The sequence below is a fragment of the Delphinus delphis genome, chromosome 1 (assembly GCF_949987515.2).
Source record: "Delphinus delphis chromosome 1, mDelDel1.2, whole genome shotgun sequence".
Lineage (NCBI taxonomy): Eukaryota > Metazoa > Chordata > Mammalia > Artiodactyla > Delphinidae > Delphinus > Delphinus delphis.
Genome location: NC_082683.1, coordinates 124238633 through 124251812, shown reverse-complemented (window position 1 = coordinate 124251812; position 13180 = coordinate 124238633). Strand labels below are relative to the sequence as shown.

At 35.7% G+C, this 13180-nt stretch overlaps 1 protein-coding gene across 1 annotated transcript in view; it reads right to left on the bottom strand.

Annotated features, from left to right (window-relative positions):
- Positions 1-562: 562 nt before the first annotated feature.
- Positions 563-13180, bottom strand: part of TIPRL (TOR signaling pathway regulator) — a 36273-nt gene continuing 23655 nt past the window's right edge. The window contains exons 5-7 of the mRNA XM_060033600.1: positions 6268-6363; positions 3830-3892; positions 563-2930 (exon numbers count right to left, since the gene is read on the bottom strand). Coding sequence (XP_059889583.1) covers positions 2787-2930; positions 3830-3892; positions 6268-6363 — 303 coding nt within the window. The 3' untranslated portion in view covers positions 563-2786. The remainder of the gene's footprint in view (positions 2931-3829; positions 3893-6267; positions 6364-13180) is intronic.

Genomic DNA, 13180 nt, shown 5'->3' with positions numbered 1-13180 from the left:
TCTTAGTTCCCCTACCAGGGATTGAACCTGTGCCCCTTGTATTGGGAGCACGGAGTCTTAACCACTGGACCACCAGGGAAGCCCCATGGAATTTTTTTTTCAATATTTCAATCCATGATTGGTTGAATCCGCAGATGCAGAAACTGAGGATACGGAGGGCCAACTGAATAATCTCTTCATTACTGTAACCCCTGTACCTAGCACCATATTGGACAGTACTTAAAACTAAATGGAATGATACATACCACAAGTATTTATATTTTCAAAAACAGAAAGCGTTAACCTATCATAGAGAAAACAATGGCTAATTAAAACATCCACAGAAGTACTGGGTTGGCCAAAAATTTCATTTGGGTTTTTCCATAAGATGTTACGGAAAAACCCAAATGAACTTTTTGGCCAACCCACACTAGGGGACAGAGGGAGAGGAAGAACAAGAGCCCAGTAGCTAAACTGGAGGATTATATTCTGGACTATCTGTTAGAATTTCATTTATAATCTGTCTGGAGAATCTGGCTATAATGTTGACCAAGTTCAAAACATAAAGCACAAACAAGAAAGGTATACCAAACCATTTTTTAATTAAGCTTCAAGAAAAACGAAATTAAATGAAATAGCAAAACACAGATGGGTAATTACTTATTGTTTATTCTCCTCTTACAAAAAGACACTTGGAACAAATAAATATAAAATGGTATATGTCTTGTTTAGCAATGGGCAAATATAAGTTTTCTTGGCATTCTCCACAGGAATAAACTAATGAAGCTTTCAAAAGTACACTCATCCTATCCACCTCCCACCTTCTTCTATAAAACAGTCAATTCTACAATTTTTAACAATGGATTCTCAAAATAAGTAATTTAAGACTGACTCAGGGACTAAGACATCTGAATCAAGTTAAAAATATATGTGTAATATGATGCTGCCCAGAAACCTCTAATTCAACTAATAAATATTATTACAGTTTTTCATTTTTTAATAATTTGTATGACTAAAGAGTCTGTTCTGTTCAAATCTGCATGGCAAATAAAATAAACAGAAAGCAGAGTACAATATATACACTTTTCTGTCCTAAGGGAAAACATTAAGTACCGGTATACTTAACATACAGTGAACATGCCATGTATTTTCTCAAAGCCAACAAAATCCTGATTTCCTATACCTTGAAGGTGATGTAGCAGAGAGCAAACAAATACCCAAATCATTTGTGACCAAATTTAGCTAATAAAATTAGCTAAAAAAACAATATACAAAACAACACACCAGAGTCTGAGTAATGATGAATATCCAACTGTATTTGTTTCACTAAAATTTATCTTCAGGCTAATACCTGAAGAGTTTTGCTAATACTTACAATTAAATATTCTTCTTTAATGATTTATGTATCAAGTGGAAATATGTACAATAGCTGTTTCAAACAAGAAAAAAAGGGGGTAATTCTTTTCCCCTGCCCTTTAAATAAAATATTTTTTTAATCCATTTAAAGTAATTTCTTACTTGGTGCTTTATAACCACTTGCTACTTTATGGAGACCATTTTAAAAGGCAGAAAAGAATATAAAATGTTTAAAGGGTCACCATCAAAATAACCAAATGGATTTCAAATTTACTTTTGTAAACTTTCTGTACTACCTAGATCTTGTACTAATTAATTACACTTTATTGGATCCCCTGTAATGTTAAAAACATGAATCTTTTTTTTTTTTGGCCATGCTGCACGGCTTGCTGGATCTTAGGTCCTTGACCAGGGATTGAACCCAGGCCCTTGGCAGTGAAAGTGTGGAGTCCTAACCATTGGACTGCCAGGGAATTCCCAAAAACATGAATCTAAAAAAGGAAAAACTGGCTTTTAGATTTTAAAATAAGCCCCTTCCTCCTCCACAGCTACCCTTCAAATATTTTAAGCAGAAAATTAATCTGGTTGCTTCAGAGGCTGATGTAATTTCTGCTTAAAACAATCCATATTAACACTTCAAACCTTTTAGGACCAATATCAAATTCAATATCCAAAAGATTTATTCACTCTGAGGGTGCGTGGAAGCTGGAAGTAAAAAACGTCAGTACAAATAGAACCACACATAAGAAAAAGCACCTAAAGATGGAGGAGAGACAGCTCTGACACCCTGTCAGTGGCAAACCATGATTGTGTGTTTCCATGGACACAACACCTTAAGTTCTCCAAAAACCTAGTTTATTTGTTTCTATGTCTGAAACTTTCTTTAAACTTCAAAAGCCAATTAACATTTAGGAGGGTAATTTTTTTTTTAATTTCTGGGTACAGATCATTTGAGATCAATTTCCTAGGAGGCAAGTCATGACTCTCCAGAAGTGTGAATAAACATCAAAAAACCCAAGGTAAAGAGCCACTACATCAACGTGAACAATTAGGAATCATATGAAAGTCACAAGGTGTTACGATTCACTGATTTAAAGTAACTTCCTCGTGGTAGAAGATAGTGTTTCATGATAGATACAGGTTATGGCCACTGCTTCTGAGAGATACACACATCACCCCCTACTGGTGAGACCCCACTTTGTGACAATTTAGAAATCTGAATTTAACTCCAGAAGATATAAATTTCTGGAATATGAATTTGAAGACAGAGAGTACAACAGCAGTTGAGCGGAAACTGCCTGCGACACTCTTTTATTTATTTATTTTTCCTTTAAGGCTACAGAAAATCTGCACATAGACAAGGCAATTAATTCTCATAATAAAAATACCCCCTCCAAATAGCCCCAAGGTCTCCAGTCGGATTCCACGGTCAGTATATGTTGTAATAAATTCTATTCCACAGGTGTACATTCTTTTGAGTCTGCAGGGTTAGGATCAATTCTTTCTGGAAATATTAGCTTCTCACAAACTGCCTCCTTTATCGGCAAATACTGTGATATTTCATTAGGTTCCGTGAAGAGGGAAGGTGAAACATGCTAGGAAATACATAAATCATATTAGCATATATTAAATTACTGCACTGATAGTTTTGAAAATGCTTTCGTTCAAGCATTCCTAAAGCATGCCAATTTTAAAATGAGATGCCATATATATATATATATAGAGAGAGAGAGAGAGAGAGAGAGAGAGCGAGAGCATCATCAGGTGTTCCTAATAATATCAGGTATCTCTTGTTACTGACTCAGCTCTGTTACTAGATGGTTTCCTCAAAGATCACAGGAATATATCATTTATAATGCTCCCATAAATGTTCTAAGAATTTAATACATCTTAATCTAATCCCTTTTTCCTGTTATTTTTGTACCTTGAAAGCACTAGCCTTCAGTTAGATGCCAATATGTGGTCTACAAGAGACCCTATGTAACTTTTCTAACCTATGTATATTCTATATATAGACAGAAATAAACACTAAGAGTGAATAAAAAAATCAAGTTAGCAGGAAGGTATCAATTTTTAAACAACCTATTATCAAATGCTATAGACTTGTAGAAACCCTTTACAAGTCCCAGGGGAGCAAAAAAAAAAGCAGGGGAGATTATGCCCCCAAAAGTAAGTCATGGAAAGAACATCCTATTGCAGCTCCACCACCAACTAGCTGTGCAACTTGGAGTCACACCTCTGGGTCTCAGTTTTTCCAAAATAAAATGTGGAAATTGGATTGGATGATGGTTAAGGTACCTAACAACTCTAACTGTAATTGAGATAAGTTCCAGAAAAAATACACTCCAATAGGATTTCTCCTATAGAGCCCTATTAGGTAAATGAATGGATTTAGGGATGTAGATTTGGTGGATGGGTGGGGCATGGGGGAATACCATACTTAAAATAAAACATTAAAATTTAACTTCTAAAAACTGATATTTAAATACTGTACCATTAAATTAGCAATTTTGCTCTCTCGTGATGTATATTCTCGTAACATGTAGGTCTTGTCAGCCTATGTTTAAAAATCAAAAAAATTGCAATAAATTTATTTATATTGATTAACAAAATTCTTTCTATTAAACAGAACTGCCCACATTTTAGAACAGGTTGTGAAAGTACCATTAAGTCTGATAAGAACATCTAATTCTACAGTGAGATAACTAATTCAAGAATTATGAATTATTAATTCTAATCTCTAAATCACATTAATATCTGATACGCATATGTAAACAGATTTAATAATTATCATGTAAGAAAAACACAAGCAAAGGTTTTACTTTGAAAGAAAATGTGTATGTTTGTAAATGAGATATGCAAGAGATTTTAATATTACTTCAAGTTTGGAACTACATCTTTTCCTTAAGCTATATTACCATCTACCTATATAACTGTGGCTACTTTTTATGTTCCTCCCCAAAAAAGTTTAAACAAATTTTATTCTTTCCCATTTCTAATAAATTCTTATCAAATTGTTTATTTACAGCCACTTTTTTGGTACTTCAATTTTCCCATTTAAGACTTTTTAAAGTGAGGTTTTAGAAAGCAATTTATTACAATTTGTTTTTTGGTAAAACATTATTTAATAAAAGAAAAATCACAAGATTATGCTCCCTTAAAGTTTCAATCTTTTATATCAACAAAACAGATTAATGCTCATTGTTAAAAAAAATCAAATACTATAAACGTATAGAGTATAAATCATCAGCAATCACAATCTCTACAGATAACACTATCCTTAACATTTAGAAATCTCTACATAAAATCTTATATAGATTCATACTTGCATCTTAAAAGTCAACATTAATATGCGCATCTTTCCAAATCAGTTAAACAACTTTCTGCCATTCATTTTAATGGTTGCATATTTTTCCACTATATGGACTGTAAAAAATTAATAAACAGAAACCTCAATTAAATAGATTTGGGAGACTAGCATGGGGAGCTCTCATACCCAGCAACCATAGCAGAGCCCAACAGAAAAAAGAAAGACTCCTCTTATTTCCTGGCAAGGACTCAACCAATGGAAAGTCATGGATTCTCTGTTTACTGTAGCACTCCCATTTTCCTTTTCCTCTCTATAAAAGCATTCTCCTTCCCTTGCCGTGTGGGGACTTGCACATGGCTCACCATGGTTACAGACCTGAATTGCAATTTTCTGCTGATCCCGAATAATTCCAACTCTGCTGGAGAAATATCTGGCAGTCTATTTGTTGTAGGCCAACAGGATATAAATGGCCATTTAACCAATGCTCATTCAATGGGCATTATAGCGCCTTCCTTCTTTCCTTTTAGCTATTATAAACAATAGCATTGCCATGAATATTTTATATATACAACTCTATACAGCTGCCTGATTAATATTTGTGGGTTACTGTATGTAAGAATCTTTTGAGGATAAATTCTGAAAAAAAAATCAATATTGTTGAGTTAAAGTATAAGCATTTCTAAAAATTTAGATTTCATTTTTTCTGAGGGAGTAAAGTATAGCTTATTTTTAGTACTTTACTATCACTTTTAAAAAGAAAAAGATCCATCACAGTGACCATGTTATTTCAAAAGAAAAAGAAAGTGCAGGATTTAGGAAAATACCAATCCAATCACATCTTACTGGGCTTAAATTCCAGTTCTGCCACCTATTAACTGTATAACTTGGGCAAGTTACTTAATCTCTCTTTGCCTTAGTTGCCTCAGCTGTAAAACAGAGATAATAATAGCATCTATTTCATAGGGTTGTTAGGAGAGTTAACTATTACTACGATTACCCTGACTGATACTGCCGGTTTCTTCTTTCATTCCTCATTCTATGTGATCACAAATATGACGTTAAAAATTCATTCAAAAAGGATAGGCTGCTATAAAGCTACAAGAAGAATTTTCATGACTCAATTTAAGCCTCCCCCCTAGTTTCTTCACTTATTTTTTTAAAAACTTCGTATGTTAACAGTTCCTTGAAATGGAGCACAGAGCTTTCAAATATTAAAACAACTATCAAAATAATTGTATAATACAAATTTCTGGAGGCCATGAGATTGGTATTTCTAATATCAGGACATTACATAAACAACACATACTACAAAAAAAGTAAGAGTTAAGGGACAGTTTTCTTAAAGAGATTAAGTTTAAGAGGTTTTTAAAAAGCATCAGACTCCCCTTTACCAGGGAGTGTCTTTTGGAAAACATGTTCAACTCGTAGAACTTTTGGAAAAGAAGATTTAATGTTTCGATAACTGTGCAGTCAACAGTGAATATGACACACCCGATCTTAAAGGTTAGACAAATAGCCATATAATATAAAGTACTACTGAATTTCAAACTGTCAGACTGACAACGTAACAACATGAACAAGCTCAACGTCAATTAGTACTTTCATTAAATGAGAATAGATACCTCATGGTAAAGTCTTGTGTCATTCATCCTAATAAGCACCCCATCAATTCTCAAGAAAAACCGCAACAGCAAGAAAAAGCTAGAAGGCATCACTCTCTGGAAAAGAAAAACGTAAAAAGTGTTTTATGAAAATTAAATATTTTATTACTTTGCTGAAAGAAAAAACATTTTTAAGGCATCGGAGGAAGGCTGAATTAGCCCTATATAAAACTCTCTGAACTAGAGGTTCTTTGCCCTAGCGCCAACCAAGGCTCAAAACCTTGTTTATACTACGTAACATACTGGTTTCAGTTTCCTACAATAGAAAAATATTTTTTCTAGGTCAAAAGATAATGAGGTTAAAAAGATTTAAAACTCACCTAAATAATGTGAAAAAAATAATTGTACTTATAGTAAATGTCAATACCAGTAATATCAAAATGAAAGAACAACCTAGTTCTTTTATTAACTTTACATAAAGACAAGAGGGCTTTAATGGTATGCTCTAATTCAGTGCAACCAATTAAGTACTATTTCATACTGCCAAAGTCTGGTTTATGAGATCATTATAACACGTTCTTAACATCTTTGATCTGTGTCACATCCATGTATTTCTATTTTCCAAGTATTACCACTGAAGAAAGTCAGAGTTAGTGGAGAGTGGGTCCTGGTGGCAGGGAGGGAGGGGATGGATGAGGTGTGGGGTCTTCAGATCTTTCAAAAGAATATCCCTCATGGGAGTGCTGTCAGAAACATGGCTACCCGTCTCTCCCCTTCAATCTACAGCCCGCAAAACATCCACAACTCAACAAAAGTATACCTCTGCCCAACTCAACAGGACACTGGAGAATTCCACACATCTGTATATCTAAAGGTGGGTGGACTGGAACACATGGAGGAGGCGGAACCAAGGGAACAGTGAAGTCGGTGCCTGCAATCCCAGCCCTATGACCGAGACGGATGAGCCCACAGCTTCAGAAAACCCAGTAGCAGCAGGAGAACCAGCACACATGACTTTGGTCTCCCAACTGTGGGAGCGCCCGTGGCCACAGGTAACTGGGAAGCAGTGGCAGTGGGGCCTGGGACCCTGTCCCTCCCACAGCCCTGGCCCCCCATCCACAGTAGCAGAACCCTTATGACACTCAACATGGTGGAGGAGCCTGCACAACCCTGCTCCCCTCCAATTATCCTCCTCTTCCCACAGCAGAGCCTGTGTCTCAGGGGATCCCAGACACAAGGGAAGAGCCTACCATCCTCATGACATAGCAGCTCCGGCAGAAGCAAAGCAGCAACTACCCCAGAGGCACAAGAAGTGACAAAGAAGGCATGGAGCCACACCTCTTACAAAGACAGTGGGGGCTGGAAAGTGACAATTCTCAAAAACAACCAGAGGTAGCACAGATAAGATAAACCAAAAACTTGTGTTACAGCACCACCTACCAAAAAACAAAAGAAAGCACTCTCACTTCTAACCTGTCATTTAACTTCAAATGCACAAGCAGAGGAACATTTCATTAAGCACCATGAAGAACCACGGTAATACTATACGACAAAAAGAAAATGACAAATCTCCAGAAACCAAACTTAAAAGTCACAGAATATTTCAATCTAACTGATAGAGAATTCAAAGTAGCTATCATGAAGAAACTGAACGAGATACAAGAAAACTCAGACAGGCAGTTTAATGAGCTCAGAAATAAAATTAATGAGCAGAAGGAATACTTTACCAAGAAGACTGAAACTCTAAAAGACCAAACAGAAATTCTGGAGCTGAAGAACTCAATAAACAACATGAAGAATGCATTAGAAGACACTGGAAATAGAGCACAGCATACGGAAGAGAGTATTAGTGAGCTCAATGGTAGAAATCTAGAGATGATACAAGTAGAAAAGGAAAGAGAAATAAGATATTTTAAAAACGAGAAAATTCTACAAGAGCTCTGTGATTCTTTTAGGAACTGGATAATGGGTATCTTAAAAGAAGAAGAGACAGAGAAGGGAGCAGAGAGATTATTTAAAGAAAGAACAGCAGAGAACTTCCCAAACCTGGAGAAGTAACTGGACATACAAGTCCATAAAGCTCAGAGAACACCTAACCACCTCAATGCGAAAGACCTTCTCCAAGACATAATATTAAAACTGTTGAAAGTCAATGACAAAGACAGAATTTTAAAGACAGCCATGGAAAAAAGGATAGTAACTACAAAGGATCTCCCATTAGGCTATCAGCAGATCTCTCAGCAGAAACCCTACATGCCAATAGGGAGTGGAATGACATTCTCAAAATATTGAAAGACAAAAATTGTCACCCAAGAATACTCTATCCAGCAAAGTTGTCATTCAGATATAAAGGAGAAATACTTTCCCAGACAAACAAACGATGAGGAAGTTCATCAACACTAGATGAACCTGCCTTATAAGAGATGTTAAAAGGAGCTCTTTTACTAGAAACAAAACAGCAAAAATACACAAAACTTTGAGCAAGGTGATAAATAGAACCAGAGAACTGCAACTGTTTATCAGAATAGGTTGTAAAGAAAGCAGAAAAATAACTATCGCTATCTCAGTTTGGTAACAAACTCACAACATGAAAAAGGATAATTTGAGACAACAAAAACATAAGAAGGGAAGAGGAAAAGGACAGAATTTATACAGGTAAAAGAAGGTGAGATGCTATCGGCAGGAAAAGGACTATTTTCTCTAGGAGAGGTTTAATGAAAACCTCAGGGTAACCACAAAACATAAACATAGAGCAGAGATCCAGAACAAAAAGAAGAGGAATTTGAGAAAGGTTTAATAGAGAATCACCAACACAAAATGGCAAATAGAAACACAGGGAAAAACAATAGAAATATAGAGCAACCAGAACACAAAAGATAAAGTGGCAGGACTAAATCCTCATCTATCAATAATCACACTAAATGTAAATGGATTGAATTCACCAATTGAATGACAGAGAGTGGCTAGATGGGTTAAAAAACAAGACCCAACTATATGCTGCCTCCAGGAGACACCACTTAGCTCTAAAGAGATATACAGGCTAAAAGTAAAGGAATGGAAGATAGTCGATGCAAACAGAGCCAAAAGAAAGCAGAGGTATCCATGCTCATATCAGACAAAATAGATTTCAAGCCAAAAAGGTCAACAGGAGACAAAAATGGACAGTATCTAACCATAAAGTGGACAATTCATCAAGAAGATATAACGGTGATTAACATGTATGTACCTAACAGATAAGTACCAAAATATATGAAGCAATTAACAGACCTAAAGGGAGAAATTGACAGCAACACTAATAATAGTAGGGAACTTTAACACCCCTACTATTAGCGGCCTTAAATAAAACATTAGACTAGATGGACTTGATAGAATTGTACAGAACACTCCATCCAAATGCAGCAGAATACACATTCTTCTCAAGTACACATGGAATTTTCTCAAGGATAGAACATACGTTGGGACACAAAACAAGTCTCAATAAATTTAAGAAGACAAATCAAGCATCTTTTCCAACCACAATAGAATGAAACTACAAATCAACTACAAGAATAAAACTGGAAAAATCACAAATATGTATAGACTGAACAACATACTACTGAAATATTACTATTAGATCAATGAAGAAATCAAAGGAGAAATCAAAAATTACCTGAAGACAAATAAAAATGAAAATACAACATACCAAGATCTACAGGATACAGCAAAAGTAGTACTAAGAGGGAAATTTATAGCAATACAGACCTACCTCAAGAAACAAGAAAAATCTCAGCAATCTAACCTTACACCTAAAGGAGCTAGGAAAAGAAAAACAAATAAAGCCCAGAGTTAGTAGAAGGAAGGAAGTAATAGAGACAAGACTGGGCACATTCAGGGTGGTATGGCTGTAGACGGAAGGAAGTAATAAAGAGCAGAGCAGAAATAAATGAAATAAAAACTAAAAAGATAATAGAAAAGATCAATGAAACTAGGAGCTGGTTCTTTGAAAAGACAAACAAAATTGACAAACCGTTAGCTAGACTCACTAAGAAAAAGAAAGAGAAGGCCCTGATGAATCAAATCAGGAACGACAGAGGAGAAATAACAATGGATACCACAAAAATACAAAGGATTATAACAGAATATTATGAACAGCTATACACTAACAAATAGGACACCTAAAAGAAATAGACAAATTTTTAGAATCATACAAACTTCCAAGACTGAATCATGAAGAAATAGAAAATGTGAATAGACTGATCACTAGTACAGAGATGGAAACAGTAATCAAAAAGCTCCCAAAAAACAAAAAGTCCAGGACCAGACAACTTCACAGCTAAATTCTATCAAATATTCAAAGAAGGGGCTTCCCTGGGGCACAGTGGTTGAGAGTCCACCTGCCAATGCAGGAGACACAGGTTTGTGCCCCGGTCCAGGAAGATCCCACATGCCACGGAGCGGCTAGGCCTGTGAGCCACGGCTGCTGAGCCTGCACGTCTGGAGCCTGTGCTCCGCAACAGGAGAGGCCACGACAGTGAGAGGCCCGCGTACCGCAAAAAAAAAAAAAAAAATTCAAAGAAGATTTAATATCTATCCTTCTCAAACTATTCCAAAAAATTGAAAAGAAGGGAACACTTCCTAACTCATTTTTCAAGGTCAACATCATGCTGACACCAAAACCAGACAAAGACACTACAAAGAAAGAAAATTACAGGCCAATAACTCTGATAAACATAAATGAAAAAATCCTCATCAATATATTAGCAAAATGAAATCAACAATACAACAAAAGGATCATACACCATGATCAAGTGGGATTTATTCCAGGGATGCAAGGATGGTTCAATATATGCAAATCAATCAATGTGATACACCATATTAACAGAATGAAGGAAAAAACCATATGATCATCTCAATAGATGCAGAAAAAGTATTTGACAAGATTCAACACCCATTTATGGTTAAAAAAAAAACTCTCAAAAAAGTGGATAGCAAAGGGACGTACCTCAACATAAGAAAAGCCATATATGACAAACCCACAGTTAACATCATACTCAATGGTGAAAAATTGAAAGCTATCCCTCTAACATCAGGAAAAAACAAGGATACCCACTCTCACCATTCTTATTCAACATAGTACTGGAAGTCCTAGCCAGAGCAATTAGGCAAGAAAAATAAATAAAAGGCATCCAAACTGGAAAGATAAAAAGTAAAACTGTCACTATCTGCAGTTGACATGATTTTATATACAGAAAACTCTAAAGACTACATACACACACACACACACACACACACACACACACACACACACACAAAACTATTAGAAATAATAAATGAACACAGCAAAGTTGCTGTGTTCAATATACAAAAATCTGTTGCATTTCTATGTGCTAATAATGAGCTGGCAGAGAAATTAAGAAAACAATCCCATTTACAATCACAACAAAAAGAATAAAATACAACTTGTCAAAATTTCCTTATTACAGGGCTTCCCTGGTGGCTCAGTGGTTGAGAGTCCGCCTGCCAATGCAGGGGACACGGGTTCATGCCCCGGTCCGGGAAGATCCCACATGCCGCAGAGCAGCTAGGCCCGTGAGCCATGGCCGCTGAGCCTGCGCGTCCGGAGCCTGTGCTCCACAATGGGAGAGGCCACAACAGTGAGAGGCCCGCGTACCGCAAAAAAAAAAAAAGTCCTTATTACATAAAGTAATCTACAGATTCAATGCAAGCCCTATCAAAAGCCCAAGGACATTTTTCATAGAAATAGAACAAAAAATTCTAAAATTTATATGGATCCACAAAAGACCCTGAATAGCAAAAGCAATCCTAAGAAAAAAGAACAAAGCTGGAGGTATCATGCTCCCTCTTTTCAAACTATATTTCAAAGCTATAATAATCAAAACAGCATGGTATTGGCAGAAAAACAGATATATGAATCAATGGAACAGAACTGAGAGCCCAGAAATAAACTTACACATATATGAATCAATGGAACAGAACTGAGAGCCCAGAAATAAACCTACACATATATGGACAATATATGACCAAGGAGCAAAAAATAAACAATGGAGAAAGGACAGTCTTGCCTATAAATGGTTCTGGGAAAACTGGACAGTCACATACAAAAAAAAAGAAAAGAAACTACAGTACTATCTCACACCATCACAAAAATTAACTCAAAATGGATTAAAGACTTGAATGTAAAACATGAAACCATTAAATTCCTAGAAGAAAACATACGCAGTATGCTCTTTGACATTGGTCTTAGTAATATCTTTCTAGATATGTCTCCTCAGGCAAGGGAAACAAAAGTAAAAATAAACAAATGGGATTACATCAAACTAAAAAGCTTCTGCACAGCAAAGGAAACCATCAATAAAACAAAGACATCGAATGGAAGAAGATATTTGTAAATAATATATCTGATAAAGGGTATAATATTCAAAATATGTAAAGACCTCGTAAAACTCAACAACCAAAAAACCAGACAACCCAGTTAAAAGATGGGCAGAGGAGATGAACAGACATTTTTCCAAGAAGACATACAGATGGCCAATAGGCACATAAAAAGATGTTCAACATCACTAATTATTACAGAAAAGCAAATCAAAACCACAATACAATGAGAAATCACCTCACACCTGTCAGAATAGGTATTATAAAAAAGATAAGAAATAACTGTTGGCAAGGATATGGAGAAAAGGGAACAGTCGTACACTATTGATGGGAATTTAAATTGGTGCAGTAACTATGCAAGACAGTATGGAGATTCCTCAAAAAATTAAGAATAGGACTACCATATTAGCCAGCTATCCCACGTCTGGGTATCATCTAAAGAATATGAAAACACTACTCTGAAAAGATATCTGCACCCTTGTGTTCACTGTAGCATTATTTACAATAGTCAAGATATGGAAACAACTTAAATGCCCATTAACAGATGAATGGATAAAAAAGA